Below are 22,614 nucleotides of genomic sequence, written 5' to 3'. Positions count from 1 at the left end.
TTATTAAGGATTTTTATTTCTATTTTTTACGTCTATTTTATGAAGATATTTTTCTGTAGTTTTCTTGTATGTACCATCTTGTCTAGTTTTAATTATTAGGATAATACTAAATTCTAAATTAGGATAAATACTAAATTAGGATAATAATAAACTCATGAATAAGTTGTTAGATTTATGTATATAAAGTTGTTCATAGTTCTGTTCTTTTGAATCTGCAGGGTTTATATTACCATATCCTGTTTTATTCCTGATAATGATAATTTGTGACTTCTTGTTAGTCTTGCTAGAAGTTTGTCTGTTACAGTCTTTTCAAAGGACCATCTTTGTTTTATTGATTTTTGTTTGTTGCTTTGTTTTCATTTTCACTGATTTCTGTTCTTTATTATTTTCGTCCTTCTACATACTTTAAGTGGGTTGCTCTCTTTTAGGTTCTTGAGGTTAAAAGAAAAATAGACTGTTGATTTGAGATAGTTCCCTTTTTTTAATTTACTTATTTGGCTGTGTTGGGTCTTAGGTGCAGTGGCGGACTCAGTAGTTGCAGCACACTGGCTTAGTTGCCTTGCAGCTTATGGGATCCTAGTTCCCCTACCAGGGATCAAAACCCACATCCCCTGCACTGGGAGGCAAATTCTTAACCACTGGACCACCAGGGAAGTTGCATGAGACATTTCCTCTTTAATATATGCATTTAGTACTATAAAATTTTCCTCTTGGCACTGATTTAGCTGGGTCACACAAATTTTAGTATGCTATATTTTAGTTTAATTAAATTCTTGAGTTCCTCTTTGATTCATGGATTATTCAGAAGTGTATTATTTATATTCCAGTGTTTAGAAATTTTCCTGTTATCTGGTACTGGTTTCTAGTTTGATTCCATGTGGCCTAAGAACAGACTATGTCTGATTTCAGTTCTTTTAAATTTATTGAGGGTACTTTACAGCTGAGGATATGGTTTATTTCGGTATATGTTCCAAGGGCACTTGATAAAAAAAATGTGTATTCTGTGGTATTACGTGAAATGTTCTGTAAATGTAGATTGTATCCTATTGGTTAATGGTGTTAAGTTTTTTATAGCCTTGTGGATTTTGTCAAGTTATTTTATCAGTTGATGGGAGAGGGTGGTTTAAATCTGCAACTATACTTGCCTTTTTCTCCTTTCAGTTCTTTCCATATTTTGCAGTTCTGTTGCTTAAGGCACACATATCTAGGAGTACTGTATCTTCTTGATGGATTGACCTTTAATGTCCTTTTCTGTCTCTGGAAAATTCCTTTGCTCTGAAGTCTACTTAATCTGGTATTAATATATCCACTATTTCCTTTGGATAAATGTTTGCATGGTAAATCTTTTCCCATCCTTTTGTTTTCACTCTCTATCAGGAGTCCTTTCTTGTAGACAACATATATTGTATCATTTCTCTAATCCACTCAGCCAATCTGTCTCTTGATTATTTACACCAGTTATATTTAATCTAATTGCTTATTAAGGCTGAAATTTGTTTTGTTTGTTCTAGTTTCCCTTACCTTACTGTGGATTATTTGAATACTTTTTGGAATTTGTTTTTATTAATCTAATGTTTGTGAGTGTTATCTCCTTATGTTCTTCTCTTTTAATGGTTGCTCTAGGTATTAAATGAGATATACAAAGCTTATCATAGTCTAATGATGTCAGCATATTACTAGTTTCAGTGAAGTAAGGAAGCCTTACTTTGTGACCCCATGGACTGCAACATGCCAGGTTCCCTGTCCTTCACTATCTCCTGGAGTTTCCTCAAATTATCTCCATTGAGTTGGTGATGTGGTCTAACTGTCTCATCCTTTGCCTCCCCCTTCTCCTTTTGCCTTCAGTCTTTCCTAGCATCAGGGTCCAAATAAGCCAGCTCTTCACATCAAGTGGCTAAAGTATTGGAGCTTTAGCTCTGGCTTCCAGTGAATATTCAGGGTCAGTTTCCCTTAAGATTGACTAGCTCGATCTCCTTGCAGTCCAAGGGATTCTCAAGAGTCTTCTCCATCACCACAGTTTAAAAACACCAGTTCTTCGGCACCCAGTCTTCTTTATGGTCCAGCCCTCACACCTGTACAGGACTACTGGAAAAATCATAGCTTTGACTGTACAGACCTTTGTTGGAAAAGTAATTTTTCTGCTTTTTAATACACTGTTTAGGTTTGTCATAGCTTTCCTTACAAGGAGCAAGTGTCTTTTAATTTCATTTAGAACCACATCAGACAGTTTTATACTTTTTGCTTCAATTGTCAAATATAACTTAGGAAACTCAAGAAGGGAAATGTACTGTACTTATTCTTTCTTCCTGTGCTGTTCCTCCTTGATGTTCCAAGTCTCCTTTTATAATTTCGTTTCTGCTTAGAACTTTAATTCTTTTCAGGCAGGTCTCCTGGCAATGAATTCTCTTAGTTTTCCTTTGTTTGAGATGTCTTGATTTCACCTTCATTCCTGAAGGGTATTTTTGCCAGATTCAGGTTTCTGGGTTGACTGGTGAGAAATCTGCTATCATCCTAATAGTTTATCTCCTATAGATAAGATGTCTCTTTTTCTCTTGCAGATTTCAAAATTTTTTGTCTTTAGTTTTTAAATGTTTGTCCATGATGTACCTTAATGTGGATTTCTTTGTAGTCACGTTTTTTGGAATACAATTTAGTTCTTGAATCTATAAACTTCTTTTGCCAAATCTGGGAGATTTTCAGCCACTATTTCTTCCAGTACTTTAACAGCCCTGCTCCTCTTTCTCTTCTTCCAGGACTCTAATAAAACAAATGTTAAATCTTTTGGTACAGTCATACAGATCCCTGGTACTCTATTCATTTTTTTCATTCTATGCAATATTTTTTGGTTATTCAGATTGGATAATTCTGTTTTCTGTCTTCCTTCACAGATTCTTTCCTCTATTCCCCCATTCTTGTTCTGCTGTTGATTCTGACTGTTGAACTTATTTGGGGTTTTTTCCCTTTCATATTTTTCACTTTTTGCTGAGCTTTGTATTTCCTTCAATTGTTTTAAACATTCTTAATTGTTCATTGAAGCAGTTTTTTTTAAATAATAGCCGCTTTTAAATCTTTGTCAGATAATTCTAGTATCTCTCATCTCAGTGTTGGACTTTTATTTTTTGAGATCTTAGTTCTTGCTTGGTATGAGGTTTTTTCTTTATAACCTGGAGATTTTGCATCTTGTATTTTGAGACTAGATTTGTTTAAACTTTCTCTTATAGCTGGCTGCTCTGACACTAACTACTTCCTTGGGGAGAGGAGGGCATCTCATTACTGCCAGGTGAAGGCAGAAGTGCAAGTTCCTCACTCTGTCCCTTGAGGGGTGTGTGTGTTTCAGCCATTTGGGGAGTGTTCCTCATTTCTGCTGGTGAGAGTGGGAGTTGTGGCTCTCTACTCGGTCCTCATTGGTACCTCCCTGGCTGAGAAGGACTGGAGTGCCTCACTACTGCTCCCCTAATAGCCTCCACTGACACCCCACGAGGGTGTGGGCTCATTACCATGGGGCGGCAAGCAAGTCCTGAATCTCAGCTAGGGCTCCTTTGATACCACCCCAGAGGGAAGGGAGAAAGGTATTTCATCACTGACCGCTGAGATGGAAGGCTCCCCATGCAGTTTCCACTGACACTTAGGGGGAGCAGTCCTTATTAATGCCCAGTAAGAATTAAAGCCCCTGTTCCCTAATAACCCTTCTCTGATGCTACTCAGGTGTGGGAGTTGGAGTGTCTTTTTACAGAGCCTGGTGAGGGTAGAAGTCTACCTGGCATATGCTGATTTGGGTAGAGATGAAGACCACAGTTTTTTGTGTGCTGACCTGGAGTACAGCAGTTATTGTTTAAAAGTTTTCTGTTTTATAGGCTTCCCTGTTCCTAGCCCTTTGGTGAAGATAAGCTTTTGGCTGGGGGTAGGGAAGGACTTTTCGACTCTCCCTATTGGCATTTGCTAATTGCCAGCTTCTTCAGCTCAAGTTTGTGATACATGAGACCCAAAAATGGGGGAGAATTCCCGACTGTGCTGTTTCTCAAATCACAATGGCCCTAGCTAGTATACTTTCTTCTACTTTTTAGAGTCTGTTTGTTTTATGTGTAATGTCCAGGGGTTTAGTTTTACTTAGTGAGACAAATAGCAAAAAGCACATCTACTTATCCTCCCAGAAGCACAAATCCTAAACCTCATTGTATGATATATTAACAGAATCCTCTATTTCTTTGACTGGTTAGTGATATTTTATAGCAGTCATGAAGTGCACCTTACCTCAGAAGCATGGCTGGTTTCATAACTAGCACAGTACTTGGTACATAAATGTTTACTGAGTGATTATCTACCAACATCTACCCACATCTGTCTAGCAAAATTGTAACTGTTAAGATCTCAAACTAAAAAAAGTTTGAAGTTGATATTAGAAAATGATGTAATCATTAGGTTTGGGTTTCTATTGTGTCCCATAGTTGGAGGGTATGGAATCAGTGTTTCATGACTTAAGTGAGCAAAGAGTAACTATAATGGAAGTATCTTACCTGGAACATAATAATCATGATAGTCACAGCAATACCTGAAAAGTTGTGACCTTTAGTTAATTCCTGGTATTTTTCAGGTAGTTTATGTAGGTAAAATACATGTATCATTTATAAAGCTGTGAAATAAAATAGGAATAAAGAACAGTCTTAAAAATAAAAAAAGAACATTCTTGATAACTTTTTAGGTGTTTATGGAACACTGGGTTGCCTGAATGTTGGGCTAATCTAAAACCGCTACTGCATTGTTTGTAGCAGATACGAAAGAGTTTTTGTAGAAAAGATAGTTTATATTATGTCACTGCTAAACCAAAGATTCGCTAAAATACAGTACAGTTAGACTTTTGGAATAAGACTAGGATAGTAAATAGAAGAGAACTGGTGCTTCCCCTTGCATGTGGAAAAGATAACTTTTTAAAAATGGCAGTAATACTCATGAACATACAGGACAGGGACAAAAGAGGAGGGAAGACTAAATGCAAAACAGGGAAAGTTTTATACATGGTTGGGAATGCTGGAATGGAATTACCATTGATTGCATTTGTTACTCAAAATGAGAATTTTTTTCACAGTATTATCTAAGAGTGGTATACATATCCGGTTTTATCTTTTTTGTATTGGTTACCAGAAAACTCAAAGCTAAATATAATACATATAAATTGTTAGTTTGCAGTATACAAAATTAGCATGTGTTTTTTCTTCCTTTACATGTTGTTTCTGTTTTAAACAGCTTTGTTTCATACAAATCTTTTATATATTTCATCTGTTTTAGAACTAGCCAGGATAGAATAAGTAATGTGATACATTCCTGTGTCAGAATTAACTGAGCCTGTGTCCTTCATTTAGGATATGTGAAAATCCCAGTAATTCAAAAGGCTCTTTTGACTTCCTTATCTTCACTTCTCTGTTGCCCTCAAGTTAGATCATAAGTGTCATATATTCAGAAGTTTCTGGTAGGTCTTAAGTAGAAGGTGTTTGTAAAAAGGAAATAGCAGAGATCTAAGCTGTGTTAGCAACCAGTGGAACAGTTAACTTAAGTACTTATAGAGAGACACCAGAGATTTCTTTCCCATAAAACTCTACTATAAATGGGGCTTTAACACATGGCTTTGCAAAGTAACAGAGCAAACTGTCTTAAAATTGGAGACTTAGATATATAGGGATTTTGGGTCTTATAGCTAGCTAACATTAAAAAATTAAATTCTAAACTGTAAGGTTCTTATCAATGACCTGGGAAATTGGGAGGCATGGCATATAATTATGTAATCAGTTAGAAATCTATAAAATTTGAACAGTAATTTCAAGTAGACTTGTTTCAGTTCTATTTCATAATCTATTCTTGTTTTTATTACCTTCAATTAGCCTAAAAACATTTGTATACAGACTGACAAAACTTTTTACTTTTAAATCAGGTGACTAATAACCTACCAAAAGAATATGGCTGCACAAATACCAGAATCTGATCAGATAAAACAGGTAAGGTAATATAATTAAGGAAAAGGGATTTTGCAAAACATAAAGGCATTAGTGGATACAACCATGTCAGTCAGTGATCTCACAAAATATTTATATTTCATTTCCACAGATGGATGTTAAATTATATGAAGCAAATTTTTCAGATAGTTTGAAAGATAATCCAGGAAAGGATAAATATTCAACTGGAAAATCTGACTATATTTTGTAGATCATATTATACCCATTGAAGGTAGTAAAAGAACCTTTCATGTATTACAGGATATTTTGCCTAGATACATCAGTATTTAAAACATTTGTTTTAAAAACCTGTTATTAAAGAAACTTCTGATTTGTTTATAGTTTAAGGAATTTCTTGGAACCTACAATAAACTTACAGAAACCTGCTTTTTGGACTGTGTTAAAGACTTCACAACAAGAGAAGTAAAACCAGAAGAGGTATGAAAACGGTTGCCCAGTTTTCTCTAAGGTCATTTTAAATTCTCTAAGGTCATCATAAACAATATAAATGAGATGCCCCTAAACATTTTGCTTGTTCCTAGTTATTATAAGAATTTACGCTATCTTTTTTTTTTAATTGAAGGATAATTGCTTTACAGTATTTTGTTGTTTTCTGTCAAACCTCAGCATGAATCAGCCATAGGTATATATATAACCCCTCCCTTTTGAACCTCCCTTCCATCTCCCTCCCCATCCCACCCTCTAGGTTGATACAGAGCCCCTGTTTGAGTTTCCTGAGCCATACAGTAAATTCCCGTGGGCTGTCTATTTTACATATGGTAATGCAAGTTTCCATGTTACTGTTTTCATACATCTCACCCTCTCCTCCCCTCTCCCCATGTCCATAAGTCTATTCTCTATGTCTGTTTCTCCACTGCTGTCCTTTAAATAAATTCTTCAGTACCATTTTTCTAGATTCCCTGTATATGCGTTAGAATACAGTATTTATCTTTCTCTTTCTGACTCACTTCACTCTGTATAATAGGTTCTTGGTTCATTCACCTCATCAGAACTGACTTAAATGTGTTCATTTTTATGGTTGAGTAATATTCCATTGTGTATATGTACCACAACTTCTTTATCCATTCATCTGTTGATGATCATCTAGGTTGCTTCCATGTTCTAACTATTGTAAATAGTGCTGCAATGAACAATGGGATACGTGTGTCTTTTTCAATTTTGGTTTCCTCAGGGTATATGCCTAGGAGTGGGATCGCTGGGTCATATGCTGGTTTTATTCCTAGTTTTTTAAGGAATCTCCATACAGTCTTCCATAGTGGCCATATCAATTTACATTCCCACCAACAGTACAAAAGCGTTCCATTTTTTCTACACCCTCTCCATCATTTATTGTTTGTAGACTTTTCCATGATGGCCATTCTGACAGGTGTGAGGTGATATCTCTTTGCAGTTTTGATTTGCATTTCTCTAATAATGAGCAATGTTGAGCATTTCTTCATGTGTTTGTTAGTGAATTTAGGCTGTCTTTTATAGGTTCCATTGCTCAAAGGAACTTAAACAGCCAAGGACTCTGTGGCATTGAGTTGAATGATATCAAATTTAATATCACAGCCACACTGAACTATGGCAGACTTTTTATAAAGAGAAGATGCCTGGAACTTGCTGAATATTGTTCCACAGCAGAGATTCTTTTTTTTTTTTTAATTGGAGGCTAATTACTTTATAATATTGTAATGCTTTTTGCTATACATTGACATGAATCAGCCATTGGTATACATGTATTCCCCAAAGATTCTTACTAATTAGCTTTAATCTCTTCAAAACATTTATGTATTTGCTAAAAGTGACATAAACTTCCTCCAGTGGAAGATGCTGATGAATTTTCATGCCAAGAACCTAACATATTAATATAACCAACAATCCAATAAGTGTTTGTTAAATAAATGACAAAGTTTGAGAAATGCTAAGTAGAACAGACTTATTAAAAAGTAAAAGGTTGAAAATTAAGAATGCTAAGAATGGGGAATTCACTGGCAGTCCAGTGGTTAGGACTCTGTGCTTTCACTGTTGACAGCTTGGGTTCAGTCCTGGTCAGGGAATGAAGATCCCACAAGCCGCACCATATGGCCAAAATTATAATAATAATAACACTGAGAATGGACTTTCTCATTAAAAAGGAACAAACCTGCTACTCGACCTACATTTTGACAGTCAGAATAACAGATGGGAATGTGGAATTTCACTTACTACTGAAACACATCTACAGAAAATCTAGTCCGAAAGGCAGGGACTTACCTCTGTTTTTAGTACCTACAAACTAGTAAGCATTCAGTATGTACTAATTTTAATAAATAAATGAAGGTATTAACAGTTGAAAGCTATGATCACTTGTGATTTATTGATACCATTTAATTCTCAAACATATTCAAAGAAAGAAAAGTACCCACTGGTTATTCTTTTAGAATATGTGCAATATTTTTAATTAATACTTTTGTGTTACCTCTTGGGTCTTTTTATTTCTAGACTACCTGTTCAGAACATTGCTTACAGAAGTACTTAAAAATGACTCAACGAATATCTATGAGATTTCAGGAATATCATATTCAGCAGAATGAAGCCCTGGCTGCCAAAGCAGGACTCCTTGGCCAGCCACGATAGAGAAGTCCTAACGGATGGACTTTTGATGAAAAATTGCCAACAGCTATTGCACTGGAAATGAGGATTCACCTGACAGAATCCTCTAAAAGCAGTAGCCACCATGTTAAACCATCTGTTATGACTGGCAAATGGAAACAACTGGAGAAACAAAATTGTTATATACAGGAATAATCAAAATAGAAGATCTTATTGTTCAATGAAAATAATAAGATGCAACACTTGTTGAGGCCTTCAGATTCAGCAGCTTGGTCACTTGATTAGAAAAATAAACCATTGTTTCTTCAATTGTGACTGTTAATTTTAAAGCAAAATATCATGTATGAGATAGAAAAAATTTTATTACTATAAGTAAAATAAATGGAAATATCACTGAGCAGTTGTTTATACTATATAATTCCATAGCATTCTGACTGGACTGTGGATACGTTGAAGTGTTTTTCAATCACGATCATCCTCCAAGTATTCCTGTTCATTCATGTCTGCCTCAAATTGCTGGTAAATACATAAAATAGTTACTTGCTAATCATTTTAATGCATGATCCTTTTCTTGCCTCCCTTCTTGTGTCACGGTGGGCAATACACATTCTTATCCTAGCTACATTTTCATATATCTTCAGGAAACATTCCATCTGACACCAGCTTGGGAATGTTTAAGAGTTGATTATTGTGCTTTAGTGGAGACTGTTGCTTTGCATTTTGTTTAAAAGCTGAGAATCTACCATGAATGATTCCAAGTCAGACCAACAGTATATAGTATATTCTCAGCTACTGCATGTGATCAATTGTAATAAAAAGTAAACCAAAGTTAAAGTAGCGTCTTAGAGTCAAACAATTCCAGGCATTTGCAGGAAATTCTAATCGATGTATAAGTACACACAGCAGTTTATCATCAAATGGAATTCATTCATAAGCCAGTTGTTTAATAGGTATCAGTCCATTTACAAATATAAACTTGTAATTAAGAGAATACTAACTAGCCTATATGTTTAAATTTACCAAAGTGATTTCTGTGTTTTGTCATATTGGAAAGTAGAAGTAGTATTCTGCTTCGATAATTTACAGTTTTCTATATTCATTCCATAGACCATTAGGTCATTTATCTAAGAATACCACTTAACGGCCTCTGCTGACACTGCAGTCAGTCAATAACAGTGATGTCTTTGAAAGTACAAAGATAAACAATGTTAACTTTAAAGTTGAAATGTTGAAACATGTGTAATACTCAACAAAATATACAATCCATCATAGTCAAAGGAACATGAAAGAAGAAACTTGTTTCATCTTAAGAAAAGCAAACACAAATTCAGAGATGTTACTCATTTAAAACTTGGGGTCATTCACACACATACTTTGCTATTTTTATCTAATCAAGCCCAACATGGTTATTTATAGTGTTCATTTAACAAAGGTAAATATGTGCTTACCTGGCAAATAAGGGGAATTTTGTGCAATAGCATCTCAAATACCTTGGGAGGAAGTGTGTGTTTGAAAACTTTCAGAAGTTCCTGTGGTTGCCCACACACCAAAAGGGCATTGCTGAGATGTTCAACCCCCATTCGATGCTCTCCTAAATAGATTGATAAGTTTAGAGCAAGATTTTAAAGTGTATTCTACATTCTAGAATAAAGTATATTCTATATTCTACATATATTCTACAAATTATCAAGAAAGCACCAAGCATTAAAACTACAAAAGCATCTCAAACTAAAGACCATGAACAAGTCTCAAAAAGAATAAATAGGATAAACAGGGAAATGTTGAGCTGCCTATCAGATTCACTATGATCAGGCTGCAGTGTGAATAACTTTCTGACCCAAACTACCATTTAAAAGTGCACTCTTGAATTGGAAATGTTCATGTTATGCAATTTGGATATGCAAGAGGGAATATTGAGTTTATTTTAAAAAGGCTGGTGTCTGTCATTAGTAATATGAGTTATCTTTACCTATGTGGTTGATGAAATATTACAGACGAAACATCTTGATGTCCTAGCTAAATGAGACTTTTACAAAATAGACTGTATTATTAAAGAGCTGAAACACGATTTAGTATTACCATGAATTATGTATCTAGGGGAAGACAGATGAGTTTTAGGATGACTGGCTATAAAATAAGAATGAAAATTTGTGAAGAGTGGAAATTAATGATAGGACTTTAAGTTAAAACATGTAATCACTTAGTCTCACTACCTTGTTTTAGGAAAATCAGGCAAAGATCAGTGAAATAATTTAAGGTTTCAAAGCTAATTAATGCCAGAATTAGTAATAGCACCTAATTTTCTGAACCTTGAGACTACAGTGTGCTGCCTCTCCTTCACATGTTATGTAATAACAGAAGTTGAAATTTCGACATATTTAATATAACTAGGAAACATTTTGTATCAAACGCTTGAAAGAAAAAGCAATAATAGTGACTGCTCTTAACTTGATGGAGCTAACATAACCCCAAAACCTAATCAATTTGGTTAATTAGGTCAACCAATGATTAAATCCAATCAAATTAGCTAATCAGAAGTTTCTATTCAAATTTTTGGCTCTATTAAAAATTGGTTAATTAAAATTATTAAAAATTTTGGTCCCTCTGGTTACATAGACATAAACACAACGAGACGGTTACAGAACTAGCTGTCTGCAAAGTAGTGAAAACTGGGTTGGCAGTGGTGGCAGAAGTGACTGGAGAAAAGATTACAGAAAATTGGCTGAAAAGTTATTGCATGAGAACAGTGTTTCTCAACCAGTGTGTTGTAATAAGCTAGGGAAGTTTAAAGAATAATAATTTATATATATCTGGAGAAAACCATAATATGAAAAGATATATGGACCCCATTGTTCACTACAGCATTATTTACCAAGACATGGAAGCAACCTAAATGTCCATCGACAGATGAATGATAAATAAGATGTGGTACACATAAACAATGGAATACTACTCAGCCATAAAAACGAAACAAAATAATGCCATTTGCAGTGACATGGATGGACCCAGAGATTTTCATACTAAGTGAACTAAGTCAGACAGAAAGACAAATACACTATCATATCACTAACATGGAATCTAAAAAAGTGACACAAACGAACTTATTTACAAAACAAATACACTGAAACAGAAACCAAAGTTATGGTAATCAATGACAAGAGACAAATTAGAAGTTTGAGATTAACTTACACACACTACTAAATACAAAATAGATAACCAATAAGGGAACTATAGGGAACTATACTCAAAAACCCTATAAGAGAAAAAATCTGAAAAAGAATACATGTATCACTGAACCACTGTGCTGTACGCTCGAAAGTAACACAACATTGTAAACCAATGAGACTTCAATAAAAAAAAAATCGATACTGGGTCCTATCCCAGAGATTCTTGTTTAATTGGTTTTGGGTTTGGTGGGGATTTAAAGAATAAGCAACCAATGAGAATTTTAGAAATATAGTAGAAGTATATAACCCTAAAAGTGCTAATTATTTTAGCAGCTCACAGAAATAATGTTATCGTCCTGGAGAGAAAAATTTTAAAACTCAGGTTTGCAACTTCTGTCATCATCTCAATATTTGTAATATTCACCTCTATATCTAACTATTACATGATAGCTCTTAAAGTAAATAAAAATAAAATTATTTTTCTTTTATAATTCATCATTTTCCTATCCATATTTATACTGTCCTCACTCAAAAAAACTGGACACGGAACAACAGACTGGTTCCAAATAGGAAAAGGAGTACCTCAAGGCTGTATATTGTCACACTGCTTTATTTAACTTATATGCAGAGTACATCATGAGAAACGCTAGGCTGGAGGAAGCACAAGCTGGAATCAAGATTGCTGGGAGAAATATCAACCTCAGATATGCAGATGACACCACACTTATGGCAGGAAGTGAGGAGGAATTAAAAAGCCTCTTGAAAGTGAGAGAGGAGTGAAAAAGTTGGCTTAAAGCTCTACATTCAGAAAACTAAGATCATAGCATCCGGTCCCATCACTTCATGGCAAATAGATGGGGAAGCAGTGGAAACAGTGTCAGACTTTATTTTTCTGGGCTCCAAAATCACTGCAGATGGTGATTGCAGCCATGAAATTAAGATGCTTACTCCTTGGAAGGAAAGTTAGGACCAGCCTAGACAGCATATTAAAAAGCAGAGACATTACTTTGTCAACAAAGGTCTATGTAGTCAGGCTATGGTTTTTCCAGTGGTCATGTATGGATGTGAGAGTTGGACTGTGAAGAAAGCTGAGGGCTGAAGAATTGATGCTTTTGAACTGTGGTATTGGAGAAGACTCTTGAGAGTCCCTTGGACTGCAAGGAGATCCAACCAGTCCATCCTGAAGAAGATCAGTCCTGGGTGTTCACTGGAAGGACTGATGCTGAAGCTGAAACTCTAATACTTTGGCCACCTCACTGGCCTCACTGGCTGACTCATGGAAAAGACCCTGATGCTGGGAGGGATTGGGGGCAGGAGGAGAAGGGGACGATAGAGGATGAGATGGCTGGATGGCATCACCGACTCACTGAACATGGGTTTGAGTAAACTCCGGGAGTTGGTGATGGACAGGGAGGCCTAGAGTGCTGCAATTCATGGGGTCTCAAAGAGTTGGACCCGACTGAGCAACTGAACTGAACTCAAAAAATGTTAAAGGTGAAAGGTTCTTTGTATTTTAATTGTCTCTATATCAAAGGAGTATCTAGGGATTCATCAGATTTGTGTGACCCCTAGTATATGTAATCTGGGGCCCTTTTTTGGGGGGGGTCTTTTAAGAAAAAGAATATGAAATTAAGAATACAAGATTGGCAAGAACCTTCCCAGAACCTTCAAAGAGGCCCTTGGAAATGAAAGTCCTTAAAGCTTATGTTTCATTACCTTGTATAAAATAACTCCTATTTACGTCATTTAAGTCAGCTCTAACTATTCATTTTGTCACTAACATTTAACAGACTTTTTAGTCCATTTATAATAATACCTAAAAGAAAATATTTGTACTGAATAAAAGTACTGAAATTTCAAATTATAATGATTAATATGCAATGCCTTTGAATGGCTTTTTCATTTCTTAAAACATTTAAGTCATTGGATTAAAACATTTAAAACATTGGATTAAAAAATATTCTTGGATATTGCTTTGAGTTTTCCAGGATTTTGACTTACTTTTTGCTTTTATAAATTCTGGAGGATGTTACCCTCTAAATGCAGAGTGAAAAAAAGTCTCCAAAAATGACAAAAAAGATAAGCAGAAATAGCTGTAGGCACTGTAATATGCATGGGAATTTGCAACACATGAAAAAAAGACATAAGTGGGTGTGGTACTCATTCATCCAATAATATCATTTATGCTTTACATAAGAAGCCTCAAAACAATTTTTCTTTCTAGCGTTAAACACCACAATAAAGACATTACTATATACAATGTTTATAAAATACTTGTATTATCTACCATCATTTTACCTGACAACATTGTGAAGTTTCTCAAATCTATCTTGGTGTATGTGGGGATAAGTCATAATTCAAAATACATTTCATGTTCATTAAGTGCAAGGTACCCCACAGGTATCATTACACTGAATGATCACTCATAATAATTTTATCATCAAAGTAAGTAATTATTTTATTAAGAATATGCTTAGGCAGGAAAATTCTTATAAAGAAGTTAATTTTTTTTTTTTTACATTTTGATTCATACAACATTTAGTCATTTGGAAAACTCATTTACTTAGAATTTTATCTGATAGTAAGTAAGGTGTTCTTGTATTTGGCTTTGCTTTTCTCTCTGCCCACTTCCAAGACTGCAACATGAACTTGAATACAGACTCTAACAGAGTGGAGTTGGACAGCAATGAAGGGAAAATGCTGGGACAGTTTCTCTTTAACTGAAGCAAGCTGGTTAACACATCTAGCTAGTTAAGTTTTTTGACATAAAAATATCAATCCATAAATATTTCTCAAACATCAGTTATCATAAATAACTGCTTACAAAAGTATGTTTACATTCTTACCTCTGGATAACCAAAGTTCTCCCATTCGTACCTCTTGCAGAAAAAATTCTTGTAATTTTTCATTTTTTGCTGGATCCCACAACTAAAAGAGTCACAGAATATTTAACAGTAAGTAACAAATGTAAGGTATATGGTTACTAGTCAAAACTGAGGGCTTCTCTCCTGGCTCAGCAGTGAAGAATCCACCTGCCAATGCCTGCCTGATGCAGAAGACTCGAGTTCGACCCCTGGGTTCAGAAGATCCCCTGGAGAAGGAAATGGTAACCCACTCCAGTATTCTTGCCTGGGAAATCCCATGAACAGAGGAGCCTGGCAGGCTAACTTGTATTTTAAAAGCACATTTGAATCTAGTCTCTAAATGCAGAGTATGATAAATGCAGTTGCTCTTTATATTTAAAATAATTTCCTAAAATGGAGTTATGATTTCAGGCAACTAAAAAAAAAGCCAAAAAACATGGCAGACAGTGGCTGTGACTTGTCACCATGCACATTTGATGGCCTTCCTAGATGGCACCTTGTTAAACCAGCACACCCACTGTCTGCCAGGCTGCAGCGCGGCCAGTTTTATTCTTCAGTTACCCTAATCCTTTGACACCCTGATTACCATCTTACATTAGCTTTTGTACTTTTCCATATATTTTCATGAGTTATATTGTCATTTAGATCTAACAACTCTGAGAAATAAAGTCAGTAGACTAGGGCAATTTCTTAATTTAGCTCTGGTTATAAAGGTAAAAAAGTTGAACCCCACCTTCCTAAAAGAAAAAAAAAAGAAAAACATGGCATATTCAAGTTTGGTTACGATGCTTATAACAACTTCATATTTTACCCAGCTTGCTAAGTACACATAGGAGAAATCCACTGTAATCAACTCTAACAAAGGTAGCTTTCTTTGTACATTGCAAACCTATTCTCTAGCTTAGAGTATTAACACTGCTTGTTGATTTAGCAAAGGGCATGGTGGGGGTTGACAGGGCAATTGGTGATATTCAGAAGGATGCTATGGTTTGCTACAGCCTGTTTCAAGAAAGTGACCAGGTTCACAGATAGGATCATCACTGGTACTAAGCGAAGAGCGGTCTTTAAAGCTAAAGTGGGCAAACCATGCTCAAAGTATCCACTCCGCAGTCACCTCAGCTTCAGTCTTTTATATCCGGAGGGTTTTTGTGTTTGTCTTCCCCAAGAATTCTCTTTTTTAAATAGGATGAACCAGCAGATGAGGTCATATTTTAAGCTTTTATCCGCAGACATGCTGATGATCAGTAACAATCACAAGTTTCATTCAAGAAATATTTAGTGAACAAGAGCAGGACACTCTAGGGAGAGCTGGAGAGAGAAGTAGATCTAGACTCGTGTGCCCATCCCCACGGAGCCCAGAGTCTAACCAAGAGAAAAAATAAGTATGCCTGAGATCAGTAACACATCGACAACAAAATCCAGTGTCTTCTGAGGCTCAAAATATTAACACATTCCCTTTGGTTGGGAGACCAGGGAAAGTTCCTCAGAAAAGATGGCATTTGAGATGTGGAGAAGCTCAGTGAAGGTCTGATGAACAAAGAGTACAAGTGGACTTCCCTGGTGGTCCAGTGGTTAAGAACCCTCCTGTCAATGCAGAGGACACAGGTTCAAGCCCTGGTCTGAGAAGATTCCACATGCTGCGGGGCAACTAAGCCCGTGCACCACAACTCCGAAGCCTGCATGCCTAGAGCCTGTCTCTGCAGCGAGAGAAGTCACTGCAACAGAAGCCCTCACACTGCAACGAAGAGTAGCTCTCTACTCCCGGCAACCAGAGAAAGCCCACATGCAGTAACAAAGACCCAGTGCAGCCAAAAAATTAAATAAATATTTTAAAGAAGAAATCCTGAGTGGTCTAATTAAAAAAAAAAAAAAAGAGTACAATTGACACAAAATTGCAGGGAAAATATCAAGTGATCTTACGTAGCTGGATTATAATACGGTGAATGAAGCAACAATGATAAATACTAATTACTGAAGCCCAGCTCTGGACTGAAAGCTTTCCATATATTATGTCTAATTCCTAGGAAAAGAAGGCTATCTATATAGAAGGCACTCATGGTGCCAGGTCCATGGTGTGAAGCTAAGTGGGTTCATCTTTCATCTGCAGAGTAGGGAGCTACATTACAGAGCTGCAGATTTAGAAGGAATTTACTCTGACAGCATAAGAGGTAGTAAGACAGTTAGGAAATTATAACATTCTGGGTAAAAGGTAATAAAAGCCTAAAGTAGTGAAGGAGCAATGGAAACACAAAGGGAAAAAAGGATGAGATGGTTGTGGGTTTAGTGGCTGAGTCATGTCCAACTCTTGTGACCCCACGGACTGTGGCCTGCCAGCCTCCTCTGTCCATGGCATTTCCCAGACAAGAATACTGGAGTGAGTTGCCATTTCCTTCTCCAGGGGATCTTCCCAACCAAGAGATGGAACCCCATCTCCTGCACAGCAGGCAGATTCTTTACTGCTAAGCCCAGAGTATGAGACAGAAAACAGAAAAATAAGAATTGGGGATTGACTGTGGAAGATGAGGCTGACATTTGAGCGGGGTCACAACAGAGAGCGATATCAGCATCACAGGGAAGCAGGAGAAGAACACTGGCAAGGGACGAGATGATGAATTTACTTCTCAACACACAAAGCAGAGGTGCCGAGAGAACATGGAGGCTAGAGTCTGGCGGGCAGGCACAAATCTGGGGCCCCGGGCCTAGAGATCTGAGTTCACCTATCAGTGAGAAGAGAAGGCGCTTCCAGGGGGATGAGGGATATGCAGAATCTGAGATCAGTGTTTCACCAAGGATGGGTTTAAGGAGCTATTAAAACTGCAGTTTTCTCGGGCTCCACCCAGACCTACCAAATCAATTTCCCTAAGTAGAGCTCAGGAACCTGTATTTTTTTTTTTCTTTTTTTTAATTTTTCAGTGGGTAGGAACCTGTATTTTTAATGAGCTCCTCAGATGACTCTTAAATTCTGAAGTCTGAGAATTACTACCGGCATAAACCACTGGGCTACCTCTAACCTCCTAAATCACAATGGCTGGTGCTTGGGTCAAATAATCTGTTTTAGCAAAAAGTGAAAAGTGAAAGTGAAGTTGCTCAGTCATGTCTGACTCCGTTTTTTTTGCTACCCCGTGACTGTAGCCTACCAGGCTCCTCCACCCATGGGATTCTCCAGGCAAGAATACTGGAGTGGGTTACCATTTCCTTCTCCAGGGGATCTTCCCAACCCAGGGATCGAACCCAGGTCTCCCGCATTGGAGGCAGACGCTTTAACCTCTGAGCCACCAGGGAAGCCTGTTTTAACAAATGCCCCAGGTAAACCTAATGCAGATGAATCACAGACCATGCTGTGGGAAACAAAAAGGGCTGGGGTGAGGAAGAACAGAGATCCTGCGAGTAGGAAGAGACCTCTCTCTCTGTGCCTTAGTTTATTCATCTGTAAAACTAGAAGAACAAAGCTGTTATGAAGGAGGAAACAGACAGAGCTGGACTCCATCCTAGGCCAGGCTGTGAACATTAGGCTACACGCATGATCACCCTCCCAATGGACTCTGAACTTTGTGCCCGGTGTCTATAGAAATGGCATACCAATGGAAAACCAGACCCCCCTGGATAAAAGAGCCTCAGGACTTGTACTTGGACTCTCCATTGCCTAAAAGAATATGCTAATTATCTCTGTAACAGAACAAAGTGGTAAATTCCATTATGTTTATTGGGATATGACCACAGGCCTATTGATAAATATCCAGTTTATCTAGTCTTGTGACACATGAATCATGGGTTAACTTTGATCGTATCTCTCTTTTACCCTGTCCAGACTAGTTTCAAGGAATCTGGGGAGGTGGGTTTGAGCAAGTACACTTAGGGTATATAAGGTTTTCACAAAAACTGGTCGGGGTCCTTGGCTAAGAGGAGACTCTGCCTTGGGCCCGCCGGTGTAATAAACTGCATTCCACTATCTGCATTGTCCTTCTGAGTGAGTTTGTTTCCCGGAACACGTGGCTACAACAGTAATGAGGATTATATAAAAGAACATTTGAAAACTGCTTCTGCCTCTTCCTTACTTGACATAAACAGATCTTTATCATTTCCCTCCTGGACTGCCACTGATTTTCCTGTCTTTGACTTTCCCCCTCCACCCCATACTTCAAAAAGAAATAATTGCATCCATTTCCTGAAACAAAGTCACCATCGCTGGTTATCCACCACAACAGAAAAATCTCAAAACTTTTAAATTTGGCATCAAAGACTTCCACAATAAGACACCAAACTACCACTCAGCTATCTCTTTGGCCACAACACTTTAAATATTGCAATTTCAAGGTCTGTGTCTCTGCACAAGCTGTTTCTCTCTGCCTACAATAATCATGGCATCCGGTCCCATCACTTCATGGCAAGTAGATGGGAAACAGTGGCAGACTTTATTTTGGGGGGCTCCAAAATCACTGCAGATGGTGACTGCAGCCATGAAATTAAAAGATGCTTATTCCTTGGAAGAAAAGTTATGACCAACCTAAATAGCATATTAAAAAGCAGAGACATTACTTTGCCAACAAAGGTCCATGTAGTCAAGGCTATGGTTTTTCCAGTAGTCATGTATGGACGTGAGAGTTGGACTATAAAGAAAGCTGATGCTGAAGAATTGATGCTTTTGAACTGTGGTGTTGGAGAAGACTCTTGAGAGTCCCTTGGACTGCAAGGAGATCCAACCAGTCCATCCTGAAGAAGATCTGTCCTGGGCGTTCACTGGAAGGACTGATGCTGAAGCTGAAACTCCAATACTTTGGCCACCTGATGTGAAGAGCTGACTCATTTGAAAAGACCCTGATGCTGGGAAAGATTGAAGGCTGGAGAAGGGGACAACAGAGGATGAGATGGTTGGATGGCATCACTGACTCGACAGACATGAGTTTGAGTAAACTCCGGGAGTAGGTGATGGACAGGGAGGCCTGGCATGCTGCAGTCCATGGGGTCGCAAAGAGTCAGTCGGACACGACTGAGTGACTGAACTGAACAATAAACAACAATATTCAACAAATATTTGTTGGGTGCCTGCAATATACTGGACACTGTTCTAGGCACTGGGGAGACAGTGGAGAGTAAAAACACAGACAAGGTCTGCCCTGGTGGAGTTGATTCTAATAAATAGAAAGCATTAATCAAATAATCACACCAACAAACACTAACTTCAACCATGTATAAGGGCAGTGAAAGGAGAGGGACGTGGAATTGACCCAGGCTCTGCCCCAGGGAAAGCATCTCCTCTCTCACGCCCAGCCTTGAATACTCCCTCTCCTACTTTCTTTGTCAACTGTACCTTTTTCTCTATGAGACTCCATTTTGAATCCCCAGAAATCTGTGTCTCCTGCTCTCCACTACCGTTTCATCAGCGAACATGAACTACCTATTCTTTCTGCAAAGTTTTATCTCACATCTCTCATCACCAATTGCCACTGACACCACTACAGTTCAGGATTTTGATTACCTCTTAACTGAACTGCTGCAATAACTTTCCTTTTCTTCAATCCATTTAGCACACTCCTGCCTGATCTAACATAAAAAGGTTTTTTCCTCCCCTTATTTTAAAAACAATTCCTGCTCAAAAATCTTCAGTAATTCCCCCCATTGAATCTGAATTTCTTAAGTTGGTCTTCAAAGCCTTCCCAGATGCAGGGCCCTTAATTAGCTCTCCAGCCTCACCTCCCACCATCCCCAACTGTGACTCCTTTCTTTGTCAAACATTTACTGAATAGAGGGATCTGCCACCCCCAAAGTCTTCTGTGAAGAACTGCATGTTCCAAAAGCAGCCACAGCAATATTCCCAGTTCTGCTTGCACTTCCAAAACCTAGCCTCCTCTAACAAGAGCTGGAGTCCATTTCCTCTCCCTTCAAAACTGAGTGGGTCTCAATGAGGCAGAACTGGCACCACCCGGCAGGCTCCATGTTTGCTCTCAAATATACATATAAATAAATACATATATACAACTGACCCTTGAACAACATGGGTTTTAACTGCCCAGGTCCACTTATATGTGTGTTTTTTTTTTTTTTTCTTCAATAAACAGTGCTACTGTGCTACAGAATCTGCTGTTGGTTGAATCCTCAGATTTGGAACTTCTAATACAGAGGGCCAACTATCAAGTTGTATTCAGATTTTTGACAGAGAGAAGGGTTGCTGCCCCAACTGCTTGCTGTTCAAGGGTCAACTGTATCAACACACACACACACACACACACACACACACACACACACACACACACACAAATATATTACACACTTGCTTACCCAATACAACCCTTCCACCATACTGTGAGGAAGACCATGCCGCAAGGAGAGGACCTGTGTAGGTGTTCTGTGCAATAGTTCCAGCTAAGTGGCCAGCCAGCATAACTGCCCAATATGTGTGGGAGTAAGCCTTCAAAAGACTCAGAAGGTAGCCCTGGGGCTAACCTGGCTGAAGCTGAGTGGAGCAAAAATGTGATATCCCCACCCCGCCCGACTCAAACTGAAGATTCAGGAGCAAAATAAGATAAAGTTTTAAGCTCTAAGGTGAAAGTAGCATAGGTAAGCAGAACACCTCCATGATAACCTTGCCCTGAAAGTGATCCTCTGCCTCTGTGCTCCTGTTGTTGTTGTTTAGTCGCTAAGTCACCTCGGACTCCTGCAACTGTAGCCTGCCAGGCTCCTCTGTCCATGGGGTCCTCCAGGCAAGAATACTGGAGTGGGTTGCCATTTCCTTCTCCAGAGGATCTTCCCCACCCAGGGATTGAACCCGGGTCTCCTGCATTGGCAGGCGGATTCTTCACTACTGAGTCACCAGGGAATGGGAGAATGGCTGCTGTCCATGGGGTCACACAGAGTCGGACACGACTGAAGCGACTTAGCATGCATGCATGCATTGGAGAAGGAAATGGCAACCACTCCAATATTCTTGCCTGGAGACTCCCAGGGATAGAGGAGCCTGGTGGGCTGCCGTCTATGGGGTCGCACAGAGTCGGACACGACTGATGCGACTTAGCAGCAGCAGCAAATGAGCATCAACCAAATGAAAATTTCACAGAACAGCCCAAGAACCCTCTATTTGAGAAATGAAGTGAATTGGTTAAGTTGGACCAATCACCAAGATAATTGTGATAATCCTTCAAAACGACTGATCAAATTCCATTTTGGAGAAAAAGAGGATACATCCTGTTTCCGAGCTAGAAGAAAGGCCCCGTAGAACAGGAGTGGGCGGTACAGCACCATACCCTGCGGGCAGACCTGGGTCTTTGTGTCTGGCGTGGCTCAGGACCGAGCGACTGCGCACGCGCGCGGCTCAGGACGGGCAAAGGCTCATCTTTCTTCTTTTTTATAAACTAAACGAAGTGCCTTTTCCTACCACGTTATAACTGCCTTTTCACGATCCCAGGTGGTTCTTCCTTCATTCCTCCCGATGTCTGACAGTAAAAGCTAAACACTGGCCGAGCGGAAGCGGGGTGCGGGCAGGCATCGAGGCACTGGGAAATGGCTGCTCAGGACGCCGCCAGGGACCCGGAGGCCGAGCCGCTACCTGCACCGGCGGGAAGTTACTCACTGTAACGCCACCTCGGCGTCGCTAAAGCACTTCACCTGGGCGCCCCGTCCCTCAGCCTTTCGCTGCTGGGCTCTTCTTTCTGCAAACACAACGTGGCACGTGCTGGTCGTGAACCCTCCAGATGCCGGCGTGCGCCCCGCGGGCCCCTAGGCGGCGGCAGCGGCCCCCGCGGCCCGGCCTCGCCCCGGGGGCCCGTCGCGCCTCCGCCGGCGTCTCACTCACTTTCCCGTAGGCGGCGCTTGAACGCGGGGTCGGCACGCCGGCTCCGGTCGAAGTAGATGCAGTAGCCGAGGAAGGCGATGGCGCCACAGGCCGCCAGGAGGCCGAGGACCGTGCGGACGCAGGGCATCCGGCCGCGGGCGTCCCACGGACCGAGCGTTGGGCGCGGGCCAGCGAGCGCGGGGAGGCGGCCGGCCGGCAGGGAGCGTCGGCGCGGCGCC

At 39.0% G+C, this 22,614-nt stretch overlaps 2 protein-coding genes across 2 annotated transcripts in view; one reads left to right on the top strand and one right to left on the bottom strand.

The window, feature by feature from the left end:
• The window catches only part of TIMM9 (translocase of inner mitochondrial membrane 9), a 15,427-nt gene extending 6,020 nt beyond the window's left edge, over positions 1-9,407 (top strand). The window contains exons 3-5 of the mRNA XM_065941655.1: positions 5,924-5,987; positions 6,327-6,422; positions 8,469-9,407. Coding sequence (XP_065797727.1) covers positions 5,949-5,987; positions 6,327-6,422; positions 8,469-8,603 — 270 coding nt within the window. The 5' untranslated portion in view covers positions 5,924-5,948 and the 3' untranslated portion in view covers positions 8,604-9,407. The remainder of the gene's footprint in view (positions 1-5,923; positions 5,988-6,326; positions 6,423-8,468) is intronic.
• Positions 9,042-22,614, bottom strand: TOMM20L (translocase of outer mitochondrial membrane 20 like). The gene is made up of 5 exons (XM_065941654.1): positions 22,397-22,614; positions 22,210-22,253; positions 14,593-14,674; positions 10,028-10,170; positions 9,042-9,095 (listed from the first exon to the last, which is right to left on the bottom strand). The coding sequence occupies exons 1-5, from the start codon at positions 22,521-22,523 to the stop codon at positions 9,042-9,044; spliced, it is 450 nt and encodes a 149-aa protein (XP_065797726.1). The 5' UTR covers positions 22,524-22,614.

Source organism: Muntiacus reevesi, chromosome 7 (genome assembly GCF_963930625.1).
Source record: "Muntiacus reevesi chromosome 7, mMunRee1.1, whole genome shotgun sequence".
Lineage (NCBI taxonomy): Eukaryota > Metazoa > Chordata > Mammalia > Artiodactyla > Cervidae > Muntiacus > Muntiacus reevesi.
The sequence above is the reverse complement of the archived record's forward strand: the minus strand, read 5'-3'. Positions and strand labels throughout refer to the sequence as shown.

What these genes read in the sequence shown, in the direction of transcription:
- TOMM20L (XM_065941654.1), bottom strand. Translation starts at nt 22,523, where the DNA reads ATGCCCTGCGTCCGCACGGTCCTCGGCCTCCTGGCGGCCTGTGGCGCC. An exon ending in CTGAGGGACGGGGCGCCCAG is followed by an intron (nt 14,675 to 22,209) that starts GTGAAGTGCTTT and finishes TGACTCTTTTAG; the next exon opens with TTGTGGGATCCAGCAAAAAA. An exon ending in AAATTCCCCTTATTTGCCAG is followed by an intron (nt 9,096 to 10,027) that starts GTAAGCACATAT and finishes TGTATTTACCAG; the next exon opens with CAATTTGAGGCAGACATGAA.